Here is a 27,673-nt window from a genome sequence, read left to right on the forward strand (position 1 = left end):
CCCGGGAGAAAGGCTTTAAGGGCTGTTTGAGTCACAGGGCTACGCCTGTCTGAAGCTGTACTGAGTGTTGCTGCCCTGAACCCAGGCACCCTGTCTCCCTGCCCCCACCCGCTCTGACCCCTGGACCGCAGTTGTCTCAGAGCCAGGAATAGAACCCTGGTGTCCTGGCTTCCAGGCCCGACTGCTCTAAGGCCGGCTAATGCTGTCCGTGCCGAGGGGGCCTGAGCCTCCCAGTGCTGCTGACCTGGTGCCGCACAGGCAGCCTGTGGCCTCCTGCTCCACTTAGCTACCCCCAGCCCAAGCTAAAGCCTTTAAGCCTCTTTCTTGGAGCCATCTTCATCCAAACAGTCCTTGAGGGACTTTCTCTGCCTTGGCTGCCCCTGATTGCTCCAGGTGAGCAGGGCTGACAGCAGTGGGAGGATGATCTTGCCCCCAGGTGTGTGGGGGGAGGGTCCATCCAGAGACAGTGCTGGGGGGGCCCAATCCTGCACTCCCACCCCACAGCAAAACCTGTCTAGGCTGCAGTGGTGAGTCCTGCCCTGCTGCACCCCCACCCAGGGGCAGTGAGCTCTCTGGCTCCCAGGAACCAGCCCCTTTGAGGGGTTGGGGGGCTGGCTGGAGTCACACTGTGACGGAGCCAGGGAGCTGCCGCCTGTGGGGTTCCTTTAATGGTGGGGGTGGGAGGAGGGCAGGTTTGTGTCTCCCACAGCCTGGCTAGAACCTTTGCCCCGCTCCCCACCAGCCTTACAGAGCCATGGCACTGCCAGGCCCCCCCTCACGGCTGGACAAGAGCACCAGTGGGCACAGGCCTGAAAGCTGGAATCTGATAGAGGCACATGGTGCTAGGGGGCAGAGGGGCTCAGTGGGGGGAGGGGGGTGCCATGGGGAGCAGCAGGAGGGTTGAAAACACCATGGAAGTCGGGGCAGCTGGAGATGGAGTCAGCAGCACCAGAGAGCAGGTCAGGTTTGTAACCAGCTCTGCTGTGTCACTCCCAGCGCCCAGCCCTGCGCTGATGCAAAACGCCCAGGCTGGGGGGCTCCGGCAACACTTGCTGCCAGGAGGCAGCTCTGGGGGTCGCTGCCTGTTCCCTGCAGGGCAGGCTGCATGGCAGGGAGCTCGCTTGTGCGCAGGCCAAGGGGTAACCGTGCCCTGCAGTGCCTTCCACAGAGCTTCACCCCCACAGCACCTACCCGCAGGGCAGGCACCTACAGGGAAGGGCACAGAGCCTCCTCTGGCACCCACACAGGACACTCATGGTGTGGGGATCCGCAGCTGGGTAGGAGCAGGAGCCTGGGTGGGGGGCAGGACCTCGGGGGGGGGGGGGGGTTGCAGTTAAAAGCAAGAGGCTGAGCTGCCTTTCTTGTGGAGGGCTCCTACAGGCATTGGGGGGACACAGACCAGGCTGCAGCCACAAGGCAAGTCAGCTAAACACGCTCAGGAGAGTCTGGAGTCCTGCCCCACGCCTCAGCCCCCGTGCCCAGCAGCACAGAGAGGGCACACTGCAGCATGGTTCAGGCTGGAGAACTCCCCCAGCCACTCCTGCAGCCAGCCCAACAGCTCTGGTACTGCGGAAGAGACGGGGAAACTGACGCACCCAGACAGGGCAACTTTCCAGCAGAGCCGCACCCACATCCTGTGCTCCAACCCCCACCCCACACAAACTCTGGCAGGGGAGGGAGAGCCAGTGTGGACGGGAAGCTAGGCTGCCGCTAACCCCATCCCACAGGCAGTGCACAGGGAACAGCCCCAGGTTTAGAAACAAGGCGCTTTATTGGGAGAAAAGGGTTAAGACCATTGAGACAGAAGCCTTCCCCCCACCCCCAGTGATCAGACAGCAGCCCCGCCTGCCGAATGACCCCAACCTGGCCAACCCCCCCACGAGGTAGCTCAGTGTTGGGCAAGTCTGTCCCCAGCACCACAATGAGTCCATGGTAGATCCAGGCATGACACCCAGGAGTCCTGACCTCAGACCCCTCCTCTAACCACTCGACTCCCCTCCCCGCCCAGAGCTGGGGAGAAAACCCAGGAGTCCTGGCTCTGAGCCCTGTGCTCTACCCACCCACCCGTTCACACACTTCTCCCCCATATTGCTGGCAGTAGGTGCTGCCACCGAGCCAGGCTGTGGGGCGATTCCCTTCCACCCAAGCTCGGTTTCTCCCTGGGGCAGACAGCTGGCCAAGCCGTGGGCAGCGTGGGGCTCAGGCTGTGTGCGCTGTGGGCCCAGGCCTGACACTCACCAGGGGCTCAGGCTGTGAGCAGGGGCCTCGTGGCCCATTCCCAGCCCTGCTCGTCCCTCTTGCATGAGCACTGCTCCCTATCAGCCATGCAGAAGCGGGAGGACCTGAGGACGTGCGCCTATCCCAGGGTGCATTGGGCCATCAAGCTGAGGTTGGGGGGAGGGGATCCCTTGTCTGCAATGTGTCCTTGGGCCATCCCCCCAAGGTCAGAGCTCAGCCCGCTCTGGCTCCTTCTGCACCCCCTCTGTCCCTGCCACGCCAGCCTCCGGCTGCATGTTGGCATAGGCCACCTCCCGCGCCAGCTGCTCCAGGGACGGGCGCCCCAGCACCAGGTTCCTGAGCGAAATCCAGGTCATCAGGAAGCTGTGAGGGGAAGAGAAAGAGCAAGGGCTGGAGATGCGCCCAGAGGTTCATGTTGCTGGGGTAGAGGGAGTAGGGAAGGCCTGGCAGCTAGGGTGTCATGGCTTGTGCGAAGGGGGCCTGGCCCATGGCTGGGAGGAGATGGGTGCAGTGGTGGGGGCCGATCACGTGATGGGGGGACGGGGGCAGGGTACAGCGGTGAGGTGCTGGCCCTTGACTGTGAGGAGGTGGGTGCAGTGGCAGAACTGTGGCCGGGGAGGTCCGGTGGGGGGGAGGTTCGGCAGCGGGGCACTGGCGGTGGGGGGCTGGCACGTCGAGGGGGGGCGGTATGGGAGCGGGGGGAGGTTTGGGGGGGCGGTATGGCAGCGGGGGGGAGGTTCGGCGGTGGGGGGCTGGCACGTCGAGGGGGGAGCGGTACGGCGGCGGGGGGAGGTTCGGGGGGGCGGTACGGCAGCGGGGGGGGAGGTTCGGCGGTGGGGGACTGGCACGTGGGGGGGGGCGGTACGGCAGTGGGGGGGAGGTTCGGCGGTGGGGGACTGGCACGTCGAGGGGGGGCAGTGCGGCGGCGGGGAGGAGGTTCGGGGGGGCAGTACGGCAGTGGGGGGGGAGGTTCGGTGGTGGGGGGCTGGCACGTGGGGGGGGCAGTACGGCGGGGGGAGGTTCGGCGGGGGGGCTGGCACGTGGGGGGGGCAGTACGGAAGTGGGGGGCTGGCACGTCGAGGGGGGGCGGTACGGCGGCGGGGGAAGGTTCGGGGGGGCGGTACGGCAGTGGGGGGGGAGGTTCGGCGGTGGGGGGCTGGCACGTGGGGGGGGCAGTACGGCAGTGGGGGGGAGGTTCGGCGGTGGGGGACTGGCACGTGGGGGGGGCAGTACGGCAGTGGGGGGGGAGGTTCGGCGGTGGGGGACTGGCACGTCGAGGGGGGGCAGTGCAGCAGCGGGGAGGAGGTTCGGGGGGCAGTACGGCAGCGGGGGTGGAGGTTCGGCGGTGGGGGGCTGGCACGTGGGGGGCGGTACGGCAGTGGGGGGGGAGGTTCGGCGGAGGGGGCTGGCACGTGGGGGGGCAGTACGGCGGGGGGGGAGGTTCAGCGGTGGGGGACTGGCACGTGGGGGGGGCAGTACGGCAGCAGAGGGGAGGTTCGGCGGTGGGGGGCTGCCACGTTGAGGGGGGGTGGTACGGCGGCAGGGGGGAGGTTCGGGGGGGCGGTACGGCAGTGGGGGGGGAGGTTCGGTGGTGGGGGACTGGCACGTGGGGGGGTAGTACGGCAGCGGGGGGGCGGTTCGGCGGTGGGGGAGGCAGTACGGCAGGGGGGGCGGTAGGGCGGCGGGGGGAGGTTCGGGGGGGCGGTACGGCAGTGGGGGGGGAGGTTTGGTGGTGGGGGACTGGCACGTGGGGGGGGCAGTACGGCAGCGGGGGGGCGGTTCGGCGGTGGGGGACTGGCACGTGGGGGGGGCAGTACGGCGGGGGGGCGGTAGGGCGGCGGGGGGAGGTTCGGGGGGGCGGTACGGCAGTGGGGAGGGAGGTTCGGCGGTGGGGGGCTGGCACGTGGGGGGGACAGTACGGCAGTGGGGGGCTGGCACGTCGAGGGGGGGCGGTACGGCGGCGGGGGGAGGTTCGGGGGGGCGGTACGGCAGTGGGGGGGAGGTTCGGCGGTGGGGGGCTGGCACGTGGGGGGGGGCAGTACGGCGGGGGGGCAGTAGGGGGGCCGGCATGTGACCGGGCACTCACCTCCGGCGGAACAGGAAGCACTTCCTGGCGGCGAAGCGCTGCAGCCGTGCCCCGAGCGTGGCATTTCGCCGTCTCTGCAGCTCCTCCAGTTGCTGCTGGCGTCGCACGAATGCCTGGACGACGGGGTCCGGCTGCGTGGTGTCCCCCAGGGCGCCATCGAGGATGGGCTGCAGCTCTGGGGGCAGGGGCTCCGTCTCTGCACCAGGGGGCAGGCCTGAGATGGCGTCTCACCCCCAGGGGCCCATACTCCACAGGGAAGCGTCCCATGGCAGGAATACCGGCACCTCCTGCCTGCCTGGCAGGGACACAGCCACTGGCAGGCAGCGCGAGGGATCTCCACCCGCTACGCCCCCCAGCAGGGCTCCAGGGGATCTGGGCCAAGGGGGAGTGCCGGTCCCAGCGGCCAGGGGCCAGGTGCCCCCAGCTAGCAGGGCCCCAGAAACTCACCGCTGCCGTTCTGCACCTTGTCCCGCAGCTCCTGCAGCTCGGTCAGGTTCCGCTCCAGGGCCACGTCCGTGGTGTTGACGTAAACGTACATGTAGCAGGAGGGCTCTGGCGACACCGTGTGCACCTTGTGGTACTCACCTGGGGGCAGCTGGGACACGGGGGGGGGCGGGGTCAGCAAGTGGCAGCAGGCCAAGTGGGCTGAGAACCAGCCAACTCTCTGCCCCCGCCCGGAGACATGCTGAGCCAGAACACAGCTCCCAGCTTGGGGGGAGGATCCCCCTCCCCCAGATCTGAGGCCAGAACCCTCAGGCCCAGTTCCCGTGGGCCCCCCAGCGTATCTAGCAGACCTGGGCTGAGAACCAACCAGCCACCCTCCATGGCTCTCCTCCTGCCAGGCGGGGACACAGGCTGGGATCCACGTCCATCCCCTGAGCCCAGCCCTCACCTGCATCCTGTCCCCTTCCTGCAGCGTGTAGTTCCTCTGCTCCTTGACGATCTCTACCACGACCTCCCCCTTCAGCAACTGCAGGCTCGTGTTGCCCAGGTCCTCACTCACAAAGTTCTCCAGGTGCAGGCCTGGGAGGGTTGAAGGGGACATGAAGGATGGTGAGCACAGTCCCACTGGGACCCACCCCCACACCCGTGACCCACACTGGCAGCAGCTCCTCAGGAGAGGCTAACAGCCTCCTTCAGCCCCCCGGCAATGGAGCAGCTCCTTGAGGTCAAGCTGCAGTGGCTGAGGTTTGTGCTCTGAAGGTGCCAGGAGGGTTGTTCTGTTAGTAAGAGGAGCCCCCCAGGGAATGGGCTGCAGGCAGGTACCTGGGAAATCAGCGATGAAAACCACCTCAGTCTGGTTGTCCAGCGAGCTCTCGATATCCTGCAGCTTCGTCCTCCAGGGGGACAGGTCGACCAGCAGCGGCTTGAGCCACGGAGTGTGGCGGAAGGGAGACCACTCGGCCCGCACAATGTCCACCTGTGGGTCGAAGAGCCTGGCCGGCAAGCGGGACCCAGTGAGCATGCCAGGGGCTGGGCTGGCAGGATGCTCTGGTACCCAGCTCCCCGCCTGGTTTGTCTCCCCTGGGGCAGCGGGCAGCAAACTGCAGCCGGCCCCGGGGTCATCGCAGGCCAGAAGGGGCATCAAGTCCCTGAAGTGCCAACTGCCAGTCTTGGTCTGTGATGGGACCCAGCACACCCTGTGCTGGGGCATGGCAATGCCAAAGCCTCCTGCCCCAATATACACACAGTCCTTCTGTGCAGTGCTACCCAGCAGCCCCTCCCTCTGCTCCGTCCTCGCCCTCATGGAGGACAGCCAAAGGCGGGCGTGGGGCTGGCTGGGTCCACGTGTGTGTGATGCTGAGCCAGCGCAGGCAGGCAGGACCCCAGCAGCAGCTGTGTGCTGCCCAAGCTGTCCTGGGCCCCCTGGGCCCTCGCACTTGCCTCTGCTGGAAGCGGTCGTTGATGGAGACCCAGACGTCAAAATAGATCTCAGGCTGCGAGACATTGTAGTTGAGTAGCAGGTGGCTCAGGCAGGTGGCGTACTGCTTCAGCATGTCAGCATGGTCCTTCCAGCGCCGGCTCTGCGTGAACACCTGCCGGACACGTGTGAGCCCGGTGCCAGACACCCAGCTCTGGGGAGCCCCGGGGCCATCCCCATCCCCCCCCCAAGTCCCGGGAGCCTGAGGGCACAGGGAGGGGCTCAAGAGATTTCCATCCCCACAAGCTTCTGCCTCTGAGCCGGCAGCCTTTCGGGGCTGAGTCAGCTCTGACCTCCCTGTACCATGGGTTCAGAGGGAGGCCAGGCCTCTGTGTAAGGCACAGGGTTGTGGGTTAGGACTCCTGGGTCCCAGCTCTGCGGCTGACTCCCTGGGGGAGTTTGGGCGAGTCCCTTCCCTGCTCAGTGCCTCAGTTTCCCCACTTGTAACAGGGGCAGGGAAATTCAGTCATGTCTGCAAGGCTCAGGCAGACCAGCAGAGAAGGCAGATCATCTGCTGAGGGACAGAGTCATGCCTGAGCACAGGACTGGGAGAACCCCAGCAGAGACCCTCCCCCAGGCCTGAATCCCACATTTCACGCCATGGGAATTTAAACAAACCAATAACCCCCCCTTTTGACTCCCAGCCCCAGATACAGTTGCATCCCAGCCAGGGGGCTCCGGCTGGGACACAAGGGGAGGGAACCACACACCAATAAGCAGAGTTTGGGGAAGATGAGTCAGCAGGACTCCTGGGTTCTATCCAGGGCTTGGGGAAGGGACTGGAGTCTGGTGAGTTAGACTGGGGGGTGGGAGGCACTGGGAGCCATGACTCCTAGGTTCTAGCCCTGGCTCTGTAACAGATTTCCTCTGTGACCTTCAGTCAAAAACCTCCCCATGCCTCAGTTTCCCCATCCATATAACAGGGATGGCCTGGGCCCGCCTTTGCTTAGTGTCCTGAGACCCTCAGATAGGAGCCCCATTGTCTATGCTAATTAATATTGTTAATGACCATTAATGTCCACCTTCTCTGGGGCACCAAACACAGCCAGCCACGGTGAGGGCGCTGGACACAGGTGGCCAGACTGATTGTCCAGTCCCCTTCGCTGCGCAGAGCCGGAACCTGAGACAGGGAGTGGCAGCAATAGAACCCAGGGGTCCTGGCTCCGCCCCAGAGCGCAGCAGGGTCGCTTACCCCGGGGTTGAGGTAGCCCAGCTCCCCAGTCGCACCATCCCGGTAGGTGATCTTTACGTGCTGGTGGGAGCGGGAATGGACCATCATGTCCCACGAGTAGCCGTACAGCCCATTGGTCCAGTTGTTGTAGCCCTGGCGGGAAGCATGGGGGGATCGGGAGCACGCTGGGGGGTGCATCGGGGATCCCCCCAACCCAGCATCCGATGGGGTTCAAGCCGCTCTCCCAGGGAGCTGCTTTGTGCTGTTTTGCTGCCCCCTGCTGGGCAGTCGGGGATATGGCTGCTGTGGCGCATCTACCATGGGCACCCCACTGGGTCTGTGCAGCTCGCATGGGCCACTGGTCACCGGGCGGGGGGCCCAGCCATCGTGGCCACCCAGCTCCCAGGGGAAGTCACCCGGCTGGGGAGGGCGCAGGCTGACCTGCCACAAAGCATCAGCCAGGGCTACATGGGGGGGAAGCACAATCGCTGCCAGGCCAGGGGTCTCGGCTTGTCCCCCCGGCTGAGCGTGCCCCTGGAGGAGCAGCACCCCAGCACCCACTGCCCCTTCCCTGTGTGCTCCCAGCGCTGCCCTCCACTGGCCCCAGCTCTTCCTGTCCGGGGGCCCATCCCCTCCCCTCCCCACAGCAGTCCCCAGAGCCCTGGGCTGCGTGGGGGCTCCTACCCCCCTCCCCTCCCCACAGCAGTCCCCAGAGCCCTGGGCTGCGTGGGGGCTCCTACCCCCCTCCCCTCCCCACAGCAGTCCCCGGAGCCCTGGGCTGCGTGGGGGCTCCTACCCCCCTCCCCTCCCCACAGCAGTCCCCGGAGCCCTGGGCTGTGTGGGGGCTCCTACCCCCCTCCCCTCCCCACAGCAGTCCCCGGAGCCCTGGGCTGCGTGGGGGCTCCTACCCCCCTCCCCTCCCCACAGCAGTCCCCGGAGCCCTGGGCTGCGTGGGGGCTCCTACCCCCCTCCCCTCCCCACAGCAGTCCCCGGAGCCCTGGGCTGCGTGGGGGCTCCTACCCCCCTCCCCTCCCCACAGCAGTCCCCGGAGCCCTGGGCTGCGTGGGGGCTCCTACCCCCCTCCCCTCCCCACAGCAGTCCCCGGAGCCCTGGGCTGCGTGGGGGCTCCTACCCCCCTCCCCTCCCCACAGCAGTCCCCGGAGCCCTGGGCTGCGTGGGGGCTCCTACCCCCCTCCCCTCCCCACAGCAGTCCCCGGAGCCCTGGGCTGCGTGGGGGCTCCTACCCCCCTCCCCTCCCCACAGCAGTCCCCGGAGCCCTGGGCTGCGTGGGGGCTCCTACCCCCGTCCCCTCCCCACAGCAGTCCCCAGAGCCCTGGGCTGCGTGGGGGCTCCTACCCCCCTCCCCTCCCCACAGCAGTCCCCAGAGCCCTGGGCTGCGTGGGGGCTCCTACCTGGGTGATGAAGTGGGAGTAGGGCAGGAAGAACTGCTCCAGCACGTACAGCACGGTGAAGAGGGCCCCCAGCTTCTGACGCAGCCCTGGCCCTCGTTCCCCCCTGCCTCGGCCCTTGCGCTCAGGCCCCCCGTACACACATGCCTCGCTGGGCTGCGGTGGCTCCAAGGAGGGCAGGAGCCTTCGGAGGCAGGCCGGGAACCTGGCACCCAGGCGGCGCGGCCAGTCCGGGGAGCAGAACAAGGGGCTGGTGGCAAGCATGGTGTAGGAGAACATGCCTGTGGGGAGAACCGAGACGTCAGCCAGGGAGCTCCCCTCCCCTCGGGCAAGGCCAGGGGCAACAGCTGGGCAGGGCACTTGGGCTGGACTGGAGGGGTTAGAGCAGGGAGTCAGGACTCCTGGGTTCTATCCCCAGTGCTGGGCGGGGGCGTCAAGTGAGTTAGAGCGTGGGGCTGGGACTCCTGGGTTCTCTCCCCAGTGCTGGGCGGGGGCATCGAGTGAGTTAGAGCGCGGGACTGGGACTCCTGGGTTCTCTCCCCAGTGCTGGGGGGTGTTGAGTGAGTTAGAGGGTGGGGCTGGGGCCAGGACTCCTGGGTTCTCTCCCCAGTGCTGGGAGGGGGATGTGGGCATCAGGGGATGGAGAGCAGGACTCCTGGGTTCCATCCCCACACCAATGCTGAAGAGCTGTGAGTTCATGCAGTGGAAGTAGGAAACGAAGACGAGCGCCGCTGGGCGGGTGGCATCGAAGAACAGCAGGTAACCAGCCGTCAGGTCCAGCACCAGGCCCCCGCCATGCACCACCAGCAGGTTGGTCATCTCCTCTGACAGCACCAGCCTGGGGAGCACGCCGAAGGTGAGACCCACCCTCTGCCCCGACTAGGGAGCCTTCTCCCCTGCAGCCGCCCGCAGGTCGCCTGCCCCCCTCCTTGGACAACCTGCGTTCTCCGCCCCATGGCAGCACCAAGCCCCGTATCCGAGCAGCCCCTGGGGATGCAGGGCTGGTCATGCCATAGCCCCTCGATGGCACTGACCAGTGGCGGCCGGGGGGCGATGGCTGCCCTGGCTGGGCTAGAGAGGGAAATACAGGCCCCAGCCCCCGCGCACACAGCACCAAACCCCCCAGCCCCCACCCCATCCTGAACTTCCACGGCCCCTTCCCTCTCCCTATGTCCCCTTCATTTTGTTACAGTCCCGGTCCCCAGCCCGGGTCTGCCTGGTCCCATTTAGATCCCAGCCCTGAGCCTTCAGGACCCCAGATCTCGGAGGTTGGGGCAGATTGTCCTGCGTTTGTACCGTTGGTGCAAAGACTTGGGGGGCATCTATCTCCCAACTCTCCCCACCACCATGGTCTGCCCAGCATGGCAGGGGTCCAGCATACAGGAGGGCCATGCCCGGCGACACAGGGGAGTCAGACATCAGTCCCATGTCACCCAGTGCCAGTAAGTGACCCCCTCCCGTCCAAAGCATGGGGCACAAAGCAAACCCAGAGGAGCCAGCCCGCCTCCCTTGATGTCAGATGGGGAATTTCTGGGCAGGGGCCTGTTTTGTTCGTGTGCAGGTGACTTGGTGTGAGCCCATGTGTTTCATGTGTGAGCTCCCAGCTCAGGCCGAGTCGTGGAAGGGGAGATGGAGGTCCCTGTGCAGACACTGGCCAAGCTGGGCGATCAGTGTTAGTGACTGGCCAACTGCTCCCAGTGCCAATGTCTGCCGTGGCAGCACCCCAGCGGGATGCTGAACCCCCGGGGCAGCCCCTGTCACCCCAACACTCACTTGAAGGGGTCGAAGAGCCAGTGGCGGGACAGCGACCCCATTGAGTAGCCTTCCACCCAGTCAGCATCCAGCTTCTTGATGCCCGCAATGAAGTAGACGATGAAGATCTAGGTGACACAAAGCTCCTGTGACGAACCCCAGCCAGCGCGGGGTCTGTCCAGTGCCTGGCCCCGGGGCCCCGCCGCTCAGTGCCAGCCAGCACAAGGCAAAAAGCGACAACCGATGAGCGCCGGCCCTGGGAGCTCACAGAGAAGGGCCCCATTTACAGGTGAGGGGGATAATCTCTGCCTGCACCTATGTTACCAGGGCCTCAGAGCACCTCAGTATTGTTATCCCTCCCCCACAGGTGGGGAAACTGAGGCAGAGAGGGGACGGGATGGGCCCAAGGTCACAGTGAGTCAACAGAAAAGGTGGGAAGCGAACCCAGGAGTCCTGGCTCCCAGCCTGCCCCGCTCTAACCCACTAGACCCCACTTCCTTCCCAGAGCTGAGGAGAGAGCCCAGGAGTCCTGGCTCCCAGCCCCCCTACCCAGGCCATCCCCTCTCCCAATCCATCACAGAACACTGAGGTTTTGGGGGGTGAGTCCTGCTGCCCTCACCCTCCCAGGCAGTGACGTGCTCTGTGCGCTGCTGCCCCTAGTGGCCAGCCCCAGGGACTGCACCAGCATTCTCCGCCCCTTCAGCAGCAGGGCCAGGCCCCCGGCTGTGACTCCAGATGTAAGGGGCCCATTTCCCCAGCACGGCCGCACCCCAGCAGGGGTCCTGACCGACACCCAGGGCGGAGGGCATTGCTGGGAGTCACCTCCCGGCCGCCAGGACACAACGACAGAGGGGCCGGGGCAGTGCTCCCCTGCAGGGCAGAGCGAGGCAGCGTGGGTGTGGGGAGGCTGACCCACACAGCACCCATGGACATCCCCTGCCCGTACCTGCATGCGCAGCACTGTGTAGTTCCACAGGGGCACGTGGGCGTTCCTCTTCCGTGGGTCCCTGAGCCCATCAATGGACCTGGGGGAAGGCGCCGCTCTGTCAGGGTGCGGCCGGCCCAGCACGGTGAGCGAGGGGGCTGCAGCCAGGGTGGTGAGCGGTGCAGCCACGGCTGCCCCACCGTGCGCCCCATGGTAGTTATGCCACGGCCTAGCTAGTGCAGGCTGGGCAGCGGCCCCCAGCTGGGCTACAGGGGAAGTGCTCCGGCCCCCTCCCCAGCTGCTCCCCACCCATGGCTCCAGGACTGCTCCCGGCAGCTCTGCCAGCCCTGCCTGGACTGTGCTATCCAGGGTCAGACTATCTGAGCACAGTGGTCCCGTCTGGCCCGGGGATCTGGATCTGCTGCAGGTCAGGTGCCATTTCTAGGATAGGGAAGCAGAGTCCGTAAGTGCCTGGCGCAGACAGTGATGTAGAAGGGCCCAGGCGTCAGAGGAGCTTTGCAAAGGCTGAGGATGTAGGGCTGGGCTGGGTTTAATCGGGGAGCTGCGACCACACTTCCAAGGGGGGTAGGTTTATTTGTGTCAACGCAGCTTAGCCATGCAACTGGGCAATGCAAAGCAGATGCAGCTGATGCTCAGATTGCAAGGTTTCCCCTGGGCAGAATGGGGGGTTCAGGTATAAAGATTTGGGGCCCGATCCCTATTGACCCGTCATGCAGCTCCAGAAGAGGGGCACCAATGTGACCCCGGAAGGACACAGCGGTGCCTCGCCCTTGGGCTCTGCCCGGCCCTTAGTGTGCGGCTTGGCTCCCAGAAGCTGAGCCCCAGGCCCGCTCGCGCCGTGTATTCGGCAGCAGCCTGGCAGATCTCCGTACTGCTGTCGCACAGTCTGTGGCTGGAGGAACCTGGTTCGGTTTTGCAGGCGGCTGCTTTACCTCACCGCGCCATTGCGCACGAGGCGGATCATGGAGACTCTCACACATGATAGAGCTACCAGAGTGAGGGCGTCTTGGCAGGGCTGCTGCACTGGGAAATGCAGCCTGCGTCCCAGCCAGCCCGCACGCCCTGTGAACAGAAGGGCTCTGTGTGCCCACAGCCTGCACTGGGCGCTGCACCAAGATGGAGCCCGTCTCATTCTCCAGGAGGGGAAAGAGCCTTTGGAACTTTGAAGGGCCCCCCACTTCAGGTACCAGGGCCCCTGGGGCCTTGCCACACCTCTGGCTGGAGGGACAGAGCCAGGCCGCCTGGCCCCCAACTCTGGGTTCAGCTGGATCCCAGCCAGGGCCCCCACGATCAGCAGCAGTGTCAGCACCCAGCAGGCAGGCAGGGTCCTGGGCGTGGCCAGGGGCCGAGTTGGGGATCCGAGGGGAGAAAGGGCCGAGTCCGAGCCAGTTTCAAGAGCGCCGACCCCCAGCCCGACCCTACCAGTAGCGGTTGGCGTCCATGAGGGTGAGCTGGAAGCCAAGGAGGCCGTAGAGGTAGGAGTGGTTGTTCCAGGCCGTCTTGTCCAACAAGAAGACGTACCAATAGGGCAGCATGAAGAGCAGGCAGCTCAGCCGGTAGCAGCAGCCCAGCATGATCCCCAGGGCACCTGGGACGAGCAGGAGGGATTCAGCAGGGGCCAGGGATCTCCCCTCCCTCCCCAGCCTGGACCCCATGCTGCCAGCACCATCTTGCTGGCCATGGCTCTGAGCCTGGCCCTGCAAGGGGCCTGGACCAGCCTGGGGGGCAGGATATAGGGCAGAGGGCCACAGGCTAGCAGATCAACCCTGGCATGGCTGTGTCTGGGATGGTCCTGGCAAGCCCCCTGCCCCCAAATGGGGCGTGAGCCCCAATCTTAAACTGGTCAGGGCCCCTCAGACACTGCACCCCCCAATCTCCCCCGCCCAGCTTCCGGCCCTCTGATCTCCCCAATATCCCCAGCCCAGCCCGTGACCCCCTGATCCGCCCCAACCTCCCCCAGTCCCCCCGATTCCCCCCAGCCCAGCCCGTGACCCTCTGATCCCTCAGTACGGCCCTGTGACGCTCTACACTTCGGGGAAACACCCTACACCCCCATGTTCATCTTTGTAACATGATTGTGTGGGATCCAATGCAAAGTTTGTCATGTCGGGTGTCTTCGGAAGGCTCATGATGCCCTGAGCATGGTTGTTCTAGTCATGTGACAGTGATTGTTGCTGCAGAAATGTTATAGTAAGGTTATAATTTCATGTATATAGTTACGTGGCTGAAAACGTGTCCTCATGGCTTAAAGCCAGCCCATGCAAAAACTCTCCAAGAGCAGAGAGGCAGTTCACACCTCATCAGGGCATGTATGGGACAAACCCAGCCCAACCTCACAGGGACAAAGGACACTGGTTTAGGCAGCAACAAAAGGATCTATTAGACCCTCGAGTGAGTCACCCTCTTCCTCTGGGCAGTCTGGGACTGTGATGAGGTAATGCTCGCCTGACTCTGAAGTGGGGGGTGGGGGGGAAGCAAAGCCTGGAAGAAAGAAAGGACGTGATAAAAGGGAGAGACATTTGCCCTGCTCCCTCTCTCCCACCTACAGCTACAGACACCACTACCAAGCGACTGAAGCGCTGATCAAAGGGGAGAGCCTGGCTGAAGAGCAACCAGCCAGCCTGTGGTGAGAAGCATCTAAGTTTGTAAGGACACTGGAAGTGTTAAGATCAGCTTAGAATGCGTTTTGCTTTTATTTCATTTCACTAAATCTGACTTCTTGTGCTTTGACTTATAATCACTTAAATCTACCTTTATAGTTAATAAATCTCTTTCTTCGACCTGAAGCCGTGCGTTTGCTTTGCAGTGTGTCAGAGACTCCCCTTGGGAGAACAAGCCTGGTACATATAAATTTCTTTGTTAAATTGACAAACCTATATAAGCTTGCAGCGTCAGACAGGCATAACTGGACACTGCAAGACGGAGGTTCCCAGGGTTGTGTCTGGGACTGGGGGTATTGGCTAGTGTCATTCGGTTGCAAGTAGCTGGGAGCAGCTTACATGGCAGAGGCTGAGCGTGATCAGCCCAGGAGTGGGGGTTCTCCCAGCAGAGCAGGGTGAGGCTGGCTCCCAGAGTCAAAGATTGGGGACCTAGCAGATCACCGGTCCGGATTACACCAGAGGGGAACATCACAGTGGCGCAGCGAGCAGGGTGTATGTGCAGCTTGTTACTCCAAGTGAAGTTCACACTTTAAGCACTGATATTTGTGATTTTAAGTGAGTCTGAAGTGCAGTGGCTAAGAACTATCAGAAGGAGGTCACAGTTTGTTATTTTCTGTTTGCTTATTTCGGGAAAGGGAAATCGGGACAGAAAAGCAGGGAAATGAGTGAAAGCAGCGAAGTGATTGCGAAGGTTTTTAGTCTGCAGAAAAGAGCAGGAGCCCCAGAGATTTTTGCAACTGCAAAAACTGGAGATAAAGGAAAAAGAAAGAGGCGGCCAGAGAGGCAGCTGCTCACAGAAGGGCCATGGAAGTAAAAGAGAGGGACAGAAAACACCAGCTGGACCTGCTAGAGAAGCAGAACCAGGACCCCTGACTCCAACGACTCCTATCACTCCAAAAATCCACAGGCGGGAACACTTATGTCCTGCACACAGAGAGGACGATGATATGACTGAATATCTGACTACCTTCGAAGGCTGTGTGTAATACATGAAATCCCTGATGATAAGAGAGTTCCTATCCTGATTGCAAAATTAACTGGTAACGCTCGAAATGTATTCAGTGGAATGCCTATTGAAGATGCTTTAGACGATTGTACATTTAAAGATACTGTTTTGCGAAGTTTTCAGATCACCCCTGAAACATACAGAGTTAAATTTAGGAATCTTAACGGGGATATTGGTATGGGGAATATGTAAACAAAATCAAAGATTTGTTGGGAAAATGGGTGAGGGGCAAGGAGGTGGCAAGTTTTGAGGGAATGTTGGATCTTGTTGCTCAAGAGCATTTCCTAAGCGTATGTAAGGCTGATGTAAAGCAGTGTCTACAGCAGGGGCGGGCAAACTTTTTGGCCTGAGGGCCACATTGGGTTTCTGAAATTGTATGGAGAGCCGGTTAGGGGAGGCTGTGCCTCCCCAAACAGCCAGGCATGGCCTGGCTTCCACCCCCTATCCGACCCCCCCTGCTTCTCGCCCCCCAGAGTTCCCGCCCAGGACTCCTGCCCCATCCAACCCTCCTGTTCCCTGACAGCCCCCCAGGGACTCCTGCCCCATCCAGCCCCTGCTCTCTGTCCCCTGTCCGCCCCCGGACCCCCCCTACTCCTAACTGCCCCCCACCACCCCGTCCAACCTCCCCTCTCCTTCCGCACTGCCCTCCCTCGGACCCCTGCCCCCATTCAACCACCCTGTTCCCCAACCCCTATCCACACCCCCGAACTCCCCTGCCCTCTATCCAACCCCCCTGCTCCCTGCCCCCTTACCATGCTGCCTGGAGCACCGGTGGCTGGCGGCGCGGCTGCACCAGGACAGGCAGCCATGCTGCGCAGCACAGAGCACCGGGTCAGGCTGGGGTCTGCAGCTCACTGCCCCACGAGCTCGCAGCCGCACCACCCCGAGCATTGAGCCAGCAGTGCAGTGAGCTGAGGCTGCGTGGGAGGGGGAACAGCAGGGGAGGGGCCGGGGTCAAGCCTCCCAGGCCAGGAGCTCAGGGGCCGGGCAGGAGGGTCCCGCGGGCCAGATGTGGCCCATGGGCTGTAGTTTGCCCACCTCTGGTCTATGGGACAAAGCTGTAAAGTCTGGAGGAGATGCCTTGTTTTGCTGATGCCTTTGAACAGACTCAGGCATCTACTGAGGGCAGGCCACAGAAAGAGGGTTTAAAACTGGAGGGAGGGAGGATCCCATTTTGCCCCTGGGAAGAGAGAAGGGGGCTGGGAGCCTAAACATTCCCTTACCCCAAAACAGTCCTCCACTGGTAACTCCTATCCCAAACCTCCTGTAAAAGCAGACGAGCCCAGAAGGTGCTATCGGTGTGATTCCACTGATCCCCTGAGGAATAAACGCCCTGTGCTGGGCGGAAGCAGGCAACCAATAGCTCCTGTTAGTTCTGCTGCCCTCAACACTGAAACCGATCATGTTGGTTTTGTGAGGTTAGCCTCCGCAGAACCAGACATGGAGCATGTAACAGCTGCCCAAATTGATGGCAGGGAACGCTTGGGGCAGAGGGATGCAGGGGCCCAGATCTCTCTGGTTAAGCAGGGTGTGGTCCCAAAGGCCAGTATGTTGCCTGGCCAAATGGCAGAGATTGTGGGGGAGGGTGAAAGCAGATTCCTTGTGCCACTAGCTAAAATCCATGTGGTTTGGGAAGGTTTGGAAAGTGTTCTGACTGTGGGGGTAACAGAACACCTCCTAGTCGACCTGCTCCTGGGGAATGATTTTTTCCGTGTAGCTCAGGTTAAAGTATTTGCCTGCAGCAGGAGGGAGTGTTATGCTGGGACCCTCGAGGGAAAGGGGAAGGTCTCGGGAACTGCTGAGAGAATGGGAGGGAGTCTCCTTGATTCTTCGGCAGCAGGGGGAAGTCACATGGTTCCAGGCGGGAGGGTGGTTGAGACCAATCTCTGCACTGCAGTTGGAGGCAACACCACCTCAGGAAGGGATGGGGGCGTGATGCCTGCCAGGGAGAGAACTGTCCAGGTTGTTAGAGGCCAGCAGGCTGTAGCTGAACCAGAGACAGACCCAGCTCTAGGGAGCAGAGAGAAATGTGTCCCAGAGAGCCTGGAGAACGGGCAGGGAATCTCAGAAACCACTGAGGTGGGTGAGGATTCCTGTGATTCTGTAACACAGGGAAGCAGGGTGCTTCCAAGTATGGGAGGGGCTGAGACAAGCTCCTTTCCATCAGAAGGCGACATGCCCTCAGGCGCAGGGGCAGGAGAGGGGTAGTCAGTGATTAAGGAAACTGTCCCAGTTGTTAGCTGGCAGGGTTCTGCAGCTGAACAAAAGATAGAACCCTTCCTAGGGAGCACAGAGAAATGTGTCTTGGGAGGGGGCCCAGAGGAGGAAACGGGGGAAGGAACAGTGGGGGTACAGGAATGTCTCCACCCTAGACACTTGGGGCAGGATGCCCAGGACACTAGCAGGATGGCTGGGTCAGGTTTTGAGAGGGATTTGTGTAACTGACCTCCCGGAGGGGAGCAGTCACACAGCTGACTTCCCAGGGACAGAGAAAGGGGTGGCGGAGGGCACCCCAATCCAGGTTCCAGTTTTTCAGAATGCTATTCCTGATAACTGTTTGGAAAGTAATTGTGTCTCTTTACATCAAGATGCAGCTCCAACGCCTGTGACAGCAGAGGAGTTGGGACCAGGAAATTGCCAAGTGGTCATCTGTCAGAATACAGATGATCTAACGCTCTTGGGGGGGGGTCCCCCAGGCAGGTGAGACACATGGAGCAGTTATGGAAAAGGTGCTGGGGAAAGGTGCATCTGATCAAAGGATAAACACGCTTATCCCACAGAGCAGGGATCACAGCCCTCTCGGGGGCAGGGAAGGATTCAGTGCAGGGAGTTGGAAACACAGGGTAACCTGAAAAGGGAGCTGGATTTCCTACATATGTACAGCCCTGTGGTTGGGAGACCGCTCCCCAAAGGGCCAGCCAATGTGCAGGATCCCCCTGGACCCTTATCTTGCCAGACCCCGAGATATCAAAAAAGCCAGAAACATGATTAAATTAAGAGCCCACACAGAGCGAAACACTGGAGGGAAGGAAAAGCCAGTGACTGATTGCATGGAAGAGAGTCAAAGGACACCATGGGTAATGAACAAACTAACCTCAAACTACACTAACTGAACAGAGGGCGTGGTATCATAATGATATTTGTATACACCCATTTTGGTATTAATGTTAAGTTTTGGGGATAAGAATTTCGACACGGATGTGAAACCTTATGATAATGCTACTTTTCAATTAATACCTGTAAACAGGTTTAAAGCTTATCACAGCAGAGAAACCATAAAAAACCTGGTTTGCAGTGTGTGAATGGGGAAACTGAGGCACGCTGCCTCATGGCCTTAATGGCTGGATGCCAAGAGAATTATAACACAAACTGCCTTTGACCTAGTCAGTGACTAACCCTCTTGCAGTAAACTAAGAGGGGAGGTGTGACGTTCTGTACCTCAGGGGAACACCCTACACCCCCATGGGGGGGAGGGATAGCTCAGTGGTTTGAGCATTGGCCTGCTAAACCCAGCGTGGTGAGTTCAATCCTTGAGGGGGCCACTTAGGGATCTGGGGCAAAAAGTGGGGATTGGTCCTGCTTTGAGCAGGGGGTTGGACTCGCTGACCTCCAGAGGTCCCTTCCCACCCTGATAGTTTATGATTCTAATCTTTGTAACATGATTGTGTGGGATCCAATGCAAAGTTTGTCATGTCGGGTGTCTTCGGAAGGCTCATGATGCCCTGAGCATGGTTGTTTTAGTGATGTGACAGTGACTGTTACAATAATAAGAACAAGGAGTACTTGGGGCATCTTAGAGACTAACACATTTATTTGAGCATGAGCTTTCATGGGCTACAGCCCACTTCGTCGGATGTGTACTCCTCATTCTTTCTGAATGAACCCTGTTACAGTCATGTTATAGTAAGGTTATAGGTTATAATTTCATGTATATAGTTATGCGGCTGAAAATGTATCCTCATGGCTTAAAGCCAGCCCATGCAAAAACTCTCCAGTTCACAGCCCCCCCAGCCCAGCCTCACAGGAACAATGGACGCTGGTTTAGGCAGCAACAAAAGAATCTGTTAGATGCTAGAGGGAGTTTGGGATTGTGATGAGGTAATGCTCGCCGGACTTGGGGGGTGGGGGGGGCGCAAAGCCAGGAGGAAAGAAAGGACATGATAAAAGGGTGAGATATTTTGCCCTGCTCCCTCTCTCCCACCTACAGCTACAGACACCACCACCAAGCGACTGAAGCGCTGATCAAAGGGGAGAGCCTGGCTGAAGAGCAACCAGGCAGCCTGTGGTGAGAAGCACCTAAGTTTGTAAGGACACTGGAAGTGTTAAGATCAGCTTAAAATGCGTTTTGCTTTTATTTCATTTGACCAAATCTGACTTCTTGTGCTTTGACTTAAAATCACTTAAATCTACCTTTATAGTTAATAAATCTGTTTGTTGTTTCTACCTGAAGCAGTGCGTTTGGTTTGCAGTGTGTCAGAGACTCCCCTTGAGAGAACAAGCCTGGTACATATCAATTTCTTTGTTAAATTGACAAACTCATATAAGCTGGCAGCATCCAGCGGGCACAACTGGACACTGCAAGACAGAGGTTTCCTAGGGTTGTGTCTGGGACCGGAGATATTGGCTAGTGTCATTCGGTTGCACAATCCAAGGAGCATCTTATGTGCCAGAGGCTGAGCGTGAGCAGCCCAGGAGTGGGGGTTCTCTCAGCAGAGCAGGATAAAGCTGTCTCCCAGACTCAAGGATTGGAGAGACCTAGCAGATCACTGGTCTAGACAGCACCAGAGGGGAACGTCACACCCCCAGATTCTCCAGTTCCTCCAGCCCCCGCCCAACCCTGGCCCCGTGCCCTCACCCAGCAGCATGACCGCGTAGAGCAGGTACATCCAGTCCAGCGGCAGGGGCTCCAGGAAGTTCACAAGTGGGAAGCGACAGACCTCCAGCCCATCCAGGTACTTGTGGTCCAGGTAGCTCAGGCCACGCTCCTGCGGGATGTCCAGGGCCATCAGCAAACCTTAGACACGGGCAGAGGCGGTGTCAGTCTTGGGGAGGGTCCCCCTCTGCTCAATCACTCATGTCCAGCCCAGAGCTAACTGGGCCCCCCAGGCTTGGCAAGCCCCAGAGGCAGAGCAGGGATTGCGGCCAGGAGCCCATGCAGTTGGGCACTGCCCTGCTGCCCACCCAGCCCCGTCCGGCCACAGGACCCCGGTGATGAGGCAGCCACACAGAAGCTGAGCCGGGAGCCACCCCCACCCCACCAAGCACCCACCTGACGACAAACACCTGCATGAGGATCCTCCACTCAAACCCAACCCCCGTGGCTCAGTGCAGTGACCTCCCTGTCACAGGCAGAGAAACTGAGCCACAGCAAGGGGATGGGACTTGCCCGGGGCACCCCCAGGAGCCCAGGCGTCCTGCCTCCCCACAGGGCTGATCTCACTGGCTGTTGCAGCGCAGCAGGGATCCTGCTGTCTCGCCCTGGGAGGAAGCCCCAGGTCTGGCCCAGAGAGCAGCTTGGAGATCCGGCCTCTGCAGGGAGCCTGCTAGTAACCCCGGGGTCCAGCACAGGCAGGGATCCAGTGGGGCCACTAAGGATCGGGAGAGACTGCCATAGGCAGCAGGAGCCATATCACGTGAACAGAGCACTTGAGAAAGGTGCCAGGGTGAGGTGAAACGGACTTGCCCAGGGTAAGACAGCAGGGCTGGGCAGCAAACCCAGGAGTCCTGGCTACCAACTCCCCCACCCCACTCTAACCCACTTCCCTCCCAGAGCTGGGGACAGGACCCAGGAGTCCTGGCTCCCAGCCCCCTCCCTAGCACCGTGCTGGGACAGTGGGTCAGCCCGGACTCTGAGAGGACAGCACCCCCAACTGAGCCCCCTTTTCCAAAAAGCTTTCCCATCCAAGTGCTGACCCAGCCTGTCCCTGCTTCACAGCATGACCCCAGGACCCTCCTTGTTGAAGTCCAGGAGCCCCCTCATAGGAGACCCACACCCCCACGGCAGGACACGGCCCCTTTGACCAGCATGGAGGGTTTAACCCCCTCCCCACCAGGCTTGTTGCAAACCACGCAGGATCCCTAGGCTGAGCCCTGGGGGTGGGGGGAAGATGCCTTGCACCGCCCCACCCTGGGATGGCTAGAGTCAGGGGGTTGGGGAGACCCCCAGTGTCCAAGCACTGGGGGGCCAGAGGGGAGGGCACCCCTCAGATCTCTCTGGAAGGAGGGGTGTTGGAGGGAGAGAGCTGGGACCACCACATCCGCTCCTTCCTGATAATTGGGGCCTCCCCTGCACTCTGAGGCCAAAGTCCTTCCCCACCCCCACAAGCAGAGGACACTGGCCCTAACCACATTGCAAAACCAGCCCTGCCCAGGGCTGGGAACAGGGACTAGTCCCGCCCTCAATGGCCAGCAGAACCAGCTGGCAGCCAGACAATGGCAGGGCAGGGTGGGTGGGACGGGATGTGGGGAGGCTGTGGCTGGTTGGGGGGGCGTCGGAGGTTCTGGATAGGACCTGCAGCAGCACCACGTGGGCCGTCAAACCGCACCCCAGTCAGTGGGGGCTGGGTAACCCAGGGATGGGTTCCTCTGTATGGACTGTGCTAAGCAGGGACAGCGCTGGGCCCGGAGACAGGCCAGGGGATGAGGGACTCCTGCACTTCTCTGCTCTGGAGCCCCACGCAGCACGAGGAGCAGTGAGAGCAAAGTACCAGGACTCCTGGGTCCTCTTTCCAGCTCTTCTCTCCCTCTAGCTGTTCTGTGCCTCAATTTCCCTCCCATAAACAGGGAGAACAACACTGACCCACCTGGAGTGCCCCGAGATCAGGAGGCCGGGCTTGAGGGAAGGGGAATTCCTGCACCCAGAGAAGGGAAATAAACTGAGCACCAAGTGCCCGAGCACTCAAGGGACTTTAGAGCCCCCAGGGGACACAGGACCCTGGACACTCAGAGCCGGCACGAATGATTTCTGAGGTGCCCTGTCGCCAGCCAGGCTCCCCAGAGGGGCAGGGATGCCCGGGGCATGTGCCCTGCCCAGAGCACTCACCGAACAGGAAGCGGAAGACGCCCAGGGAGGCCGGGTCCGTGGGTCTGTTGAGCAGGCAGACGAAGCGGGGCCAGCTGGACACATCAGCCCATTCAAAGCCCAGCAAGCGCTGAGCCCAACTGCTCCTCTGCTGGGTGGGCTCCGGCGCCCCGTCACCATCGCGCTGCCGGCGGCCGGGCGAGGACTCTGCCAGCAGGGCAGCTGCAAACCAACCGGGAGAGTGGGGGTGCAGGGCCGGTCACTTCTTTATTCGGGGGGGAGGGGGGTTCCTAGTGTCCCAGACAGCAGGATAGCGAGGGCTCTAGGCGTAGGATCAGCTCACAGAGCCACAGCCCCCCGCCAGCCCTGCCAGCGCCCCCCGCCGGCGCCCCCCACTCCCGACCCGCAGCCCCCCGCCGGCCCAGCCGGCACCCCGCACCCCCAACCCCCCAGCGCCCCCCACTCCTGACCCGCAGCCCCCCACTCCCGACTCACAGCCCCCCGCCGGCCCAGCCGGCACCCCGCACCCCCAACCCCCCAGCGCCCCCCACTCCCGACCCGCAGCCCCCCGCTGGCCCAGCCGGTGCCCCGCACCCCCAACCCCCCACTCCCGACCCGCAGCCCCCCGCCGGCCCAGCCGGCACCCCGCACCCCCAACCCCCCAGCGCCCCCCACTCCTGACCCGCAGCCCCCCACTCCCGACTCACAGCCCCCCGCTGGCCCAGCCGGCACCCCGCACCCCCAACCCCTCGCCGGCCCCCCCCCACTCCCGACCCGCAGCCCGGCACCGGGCAGGCTGAGAACCAGGCGGGACCCATCTGCGCGAGGCGGGGGGGCTGTAGCGCCGGGCGGGAACCCAGGAGTCCGGCTGCGAACCCCGGTACCTGCCGCGCGGCCCCGCTGCGGCTCCATCTCACGCGCGGTCCCCGCGCCCCGCCCCGGTTGCTAGGAGACGCTCCAGCGCGAGCCCCTCGGCCGCCGACACGTCACCCGCGAGGCGGCCGCAAAGCGCGGGGCGGGCGAGTGTCGCAAGCGCGGGGCGGGCCCTGGCGGCGCTTTCCGGCAGCCCCGGGGGCCGCCCCGAGGGGTCTCCTCCCTACGGCACGGCTGGGGCGGAACCCAGGCGTCCGGGGCCCCATCCAGCCCCGCCTCCTCCCGCTGCGGGGCCCCTCCCCCCGCGGGCCCTATCCCGGACGCCTGGGTCCTCCCGCTCCCAGACAGCCCCGCGCTCGGGGTCCTGGCGCCCCCGGGCCCCCCCCCCGGGGACCCGCAGCGCAGCGCCCCCCAAGTGCTGGCCTGGGGCTCGTGCTACAGCCAGCAAAGAGGCTCCCCGCCTGCTGCAGCCCGTGGGCCCCCCCATGTATTGACCAGGCCCGGCCCCACCCTGGGCCGGGGGCTGCGCCACGTGCCTCTCCGGGCTGGCTCGGGCCCTGCTGGCCGCGCTTGGCGGGGTGAGCAGCCTGCGGAGAGGGGCAGGCTCGGTCCCGGCCTCGTGCTGAGCCCTCCCGGCGGGGGCAGCCAGAGCGGGTTCAGAGCAGCCGCCCTGTTCGTCTGCATCCGCCAAAAGGAAAGGAGGACGTGTGGCACCTTGGGGACTAACACGTAGCTTTCGTGATGCATCCGATGAAGGGAGCTGTAGGCCAGGAAAGCTCACGCTCCAATAAATCTGTTAGTCTCTAAGGTGCCACGAGGCCTCTTCTTTCTCCTGAGATAAGGAGACATTCGTTAGGAGTGGGGCGCTAATCAGATTGCCCCCCTCTTCCGTGAAATTAATGTGGCAACTTGGTTTGCTACAGGCACCGGGCAGAACTAGTGTGTGGGCTGGGGGAAGAACGGTCCTCCTTGGGGTCAGGAGGGCTGGGTTCCGGTGGGGTATAGTGGTTAGGGCTGGGGGTGGCAGGAGTCAGGACGCCTGGGTTTTCCCAGCTCTGGGAGTGGGGTTCCATGCCTGGCTCTGGGAAGGGAGTGTGATCTATGGGTTTGAGCAGGGGATTGGGGGGTCAAACCTAATACAATGCCTCCTGGGTTCTGTTCTTGACTCACTGTGTGACTCTGGCCTTTTCCCTCTCTGTGCCTTAGTTTCTCCTGCTATGGGCTGGAGTCGATGAGACTGACCCCTCCTCTCAGAGGGGCAGGCAGGATGCCTTCATGTTGATAAATCTCATTGGGATCCCCTAGGAAAGGGCCGGGTACCAGCGCTGCTGCTTTGGGTCACGGATCACAGACTGTCAGGCTTGGAAGGGACCTTGGGAGGTCATTGAGTCCAACCCCCTGGTCAAAGCAGGGCCAGTCTCCAGTTTTTGTCCCAGATCCCTAAATGGCCCCCTCAAGGGTTGAACTCACAACCCTGGGTTTAGCAGGCCAATGCTCAAACCACTGAGCTATGCCTCTCCCCCCACTGAGCTATCCCTCCCCCTCACAGAGTCATAAACCAACACACTTTAATAGTGACAATTACCCAGGGCTGGGAAGCTGTAAACAGAGACTGCTGGGGCTGCGGCCAGCAGAACCACCAACCACGTCTCCCTCCCACCCAACTGCATTTCTCATCTGCCACGGAAGCTGCATTTCCATCCTGCCAGCGACACGGCCTGGTCTTCGCTTCGCTCCCCAGCCCTGTACAAACCCCAACACCTTTTGCTCCCACTGCAGAGCCCGGCTGGTTCTTCCTGCTCTTCCACTCTGAAGGGAAGAGGCAAATATTTATACAGAGCCCAAAATGTTACATTACATGTGGCTCTGGCCTGAGGGGGAGGAGGCAGAAAGGACCAGCTTGGTGCGGGGACAGGGACAGAGAGATCTCCCCAACACTTCCCACAGCTGTGGCTTTTGCTACAAAACAAAATCCAGCCTCCATCTGTTCTTGGTATGAAGAAAACTTTTTCCTGGTGACCCTGAGGAAAACTGACATGGATGCATCTGCCTGAATTTGCAGAGAGCCTGAGCCGATCGCCCGGAGATGAGGGATTTGCCCTCAGGGTAACCAGTGCAATGATGCCTGCCTGGGTTTGTTCAGTCCAAAGCAATAGGAGCAAGCATGCGGGATGAACGCCCCGTTCATTCCAGTGAGGGCTAACTCCAATGCCCATTGCTCTCACTTTAAATGGCAACACTTAACTATTCCAGAGGGAAGAGGAAGGATCAGAGTACAAAGGGCTAGGTGGGGGGAGACAGCATGGGATAGATACGTCGGAGGGGGGGAGGTGGCATGGCTGAATTAATTTACCACAGAGCGGGGCTCAGATTCAGCCATCTGGAAACACTGCACTGAAATAGCCTCGTCCTGGGCTTGAGTCTGTCCCTTTTCTCCCTCGGTTACGTCTGGCCAGTTTCCATCAGGTTTAAACGAAGTGTTGCAAGCAGGCAAGACTAAAGCAGATCAACAGTGAACAGAAAACCCAATCCCCATGCTGCCTGTAGTTGTTGCATGATACTGTATGGAAAGATAGGGATTCCTGCCTGACCCTTGGGGCCATCAGCTCTGGAGCATGAGAGTTGATTACAACTGTAACAGAAAGGAAAGGGTGTGGAGGGTGATTGGGGGATGGAGGCTGGAGGGGAGCAGCCTCCTTAACCCAGAGAGAGGGCAGCATGGCACCAGAGGCCTTCTTGTGAGAGGAGCTGCGCCCCTGTGAGCCCTGCTGGCTCTTCTGTTTGCAGGAGGGTGGGAAGGCTGCAGGGTATGGCAGGATTGCACCCGTCAGGCCCCCCTGTGGAAATGAAGATGCGTGAGCAGGGGGTAAGGTGGTAACACAGCCGTGTGGAGTCCCCATGCTGCCTCAGTGCCTGAGGCAGGGTGGGTGACACAGGGCTTTGCGCTGCTGGGAGACCAGGCCTTCAAGAAGAGCCAACAGCTCCATGGGGGGCCCGGATCAGGTAGTCACTAGGCCGTGCAAAGCCATCCATGCACCAGCATCCTCCACAGCCCCGCCACACAGCAGGCCCCGGCCCCTTTCCACTGTCCTCCCCACCGTCAAAATCTCCAAAACCTTTTCACGCAGCTTCCTGACCCAGGGGGGACAGTAGCTGCTGGGCCCCATCCCCCACCTCAGCTGGCTTCCTCTGCAGCCCAGTACCCCCTGATCTGGGCGGAGTTTAACCCTCTCCCTGCCAAACACAGGGCAGGGGCCTTGTGGGTGTGTACAAGCAGGAGATGGGTGCTGGAGATAGAATCATAGAATATCAGGGTTGGAAGGGACCCCTGAAGGTCATCTAGTCCAACCCCCTGCTCGAAGCAGGACCAATTCCCAGTTAAATCATCCCAGCCAGGGCTTTGTCAAGCCTGACCTTAAAAACCTCTAAGGAAGGAGATTCTACCACCTCCCTAGGTAACGCATTCCAGTGTTTCACCACCCTCTTAGTGAAAAAGTTTTTCCTAATATCCAATCTAAACCTCCCCCACTGCAACTTGAGACCAGTACTCCTCGTTCTGTCATCTGCTACCATTGAGAACAGTCTAGAGCCATCCTCTTTGGAACCCCCTTTCAGGTAGTTGAAAGCAGCTATCAAATCCCCCCTCATTCTTCTCTTCTGCAGGCTAAACAATCCCAGCTCCCTCAGCCTCTCTTCATAACTCATGTGTTCCAGACCCCTAATCATTTTTGTTGCCCTTCGCTGGACTCTCTCCAATTTATCCACATCCTTCTTGTAGTGTGGGGCCCAAAACTGGACACAGTACTCCAGATGAGGCCTCACCAATGTTGAATAGAGGGGAACGATCACGTCCCTCGATCTGCTCGCTATGCCCCTACTTATACATCCCAAAATGCCATTGGCCTTCTTGGTAGATAGATGGGCTCCTCCCCAGAGCGGGTCAGCGGCCCAGCAGTCCCCGCCCCTGCCAATGTGTCTGGGCCTACGGTCTGCCAGCAAGGCACCACCATTGTCCCACTCAGTGACTGGGCTGGATCTGGGTCCACACCAGCTCCACTCAGCAGCCTCAGCCCCGGGACATCTGCTCCCTGCAGTGCTGGCCTCTGGTCAGCTCCACCTGCCAGGGCAGGGCATACCCTGCCCTGAGCCCTAGGAGCATTTTGTACCAGCTGGTGTCAGCCAGGCTGCGATGGGACACGGAGTGGGCAGAGCTCCCCCCACCCCGGAGAGTTTCCTGTCCAAGCTCAGCCGATGCCCCTCACCCCTGACTCACAGCCCCTGCTACTCCTGGGCCCCCCAGCTCTGCCGATGCCCTCTGGGGGGGAGGCCCCAGCCTTAACCCTAAAGCTCTAGCCCCGTGCACAGAACGAGCCTGCTGGGATGGGGGCTGCCCCCCAGGGGGGCTGGGTCTCCTGGACAGGTCTCTGGGTGGCCTGGGGCTGCCAGGGGGCACGGGGGGCAGGCAAAGCTTGAAGCCCATCGCTGGGGACCCAGTGCCTCGGTTCTGTGCGGGGCCGAGGGACCCGAACCCCGCTGGGTCCGCCCCGTCCCGGGGAGCTGGGCCCGGCCCGTGCCTCTTTAAAGGCCGCG

At 61.7% G+C, this 27,673-nt stretch overlaps 1 protein-coding gene across 2 annotated transcripts; it reads right to left on the reverse strand.

Moving 5' to 3' along the window:
- Positions 1-1,752: 1,752 nt before the first annotated feature.
- On the reverse strand, positions 1,753-23,773 carry GGCX (gamma-glutamyl carboxylase). 2 transcript variants are annotated; one of them, XM_075123449.1, is made up of 15 exons: positions 23,620-23,773; positions 22,232-22,432; positions 20,045-20,203; positions 12,946-13,111; positions 11,524-11,602; positions 10,599-10,705; positions 9,500-9,663; positions 8,829-9,106; positions 7,438-7,569; positions 6,209-6,360; positions 5,591-5,760; positions 5,217-5,347; positions 4,772-4,919; positions 4,325-4,520; positions 1,753-2,601 (listed from the first exon to the last, which is right to left on the reverse strand). In XM_075123449.1, exons 1-15 carry the CDS (start codon positions 23,765-23,767, stop codon positions 2,445-2,447), a joined length of 2,388 nt encoding a protein of 795 aa, XP_074979550.1. In that variant the 5' UTR covers positions 23,768-23,773; the 3' UTR covers positions 1,753-2,444. The 2 variants fall into 2 exon arrangements, with proteins under 2 accessions (XP_074979550.1, XP_048685509.2); XM_048829552.2 differs by lacking the exon at positions 23,620-23,773 and adding an exon at positions 23,095-23,240.
- Positions 23,774-27,673: the final 3,900 nt, after the last annotated feature.

This window comes from Caretta caretta, chromosome 26 (assembly GCF_965140235.1).
Source record: "Caretta caretta isolate rCarCar2 chromosome 26, rCarCar1.hap1, whole genome shotgun sequence".
Classification (NCBI taxonomy): Eukaryota; Metazoa; Chordata; order Testudines; family Cheloniidae; genus Caretta; species Caretta caretta.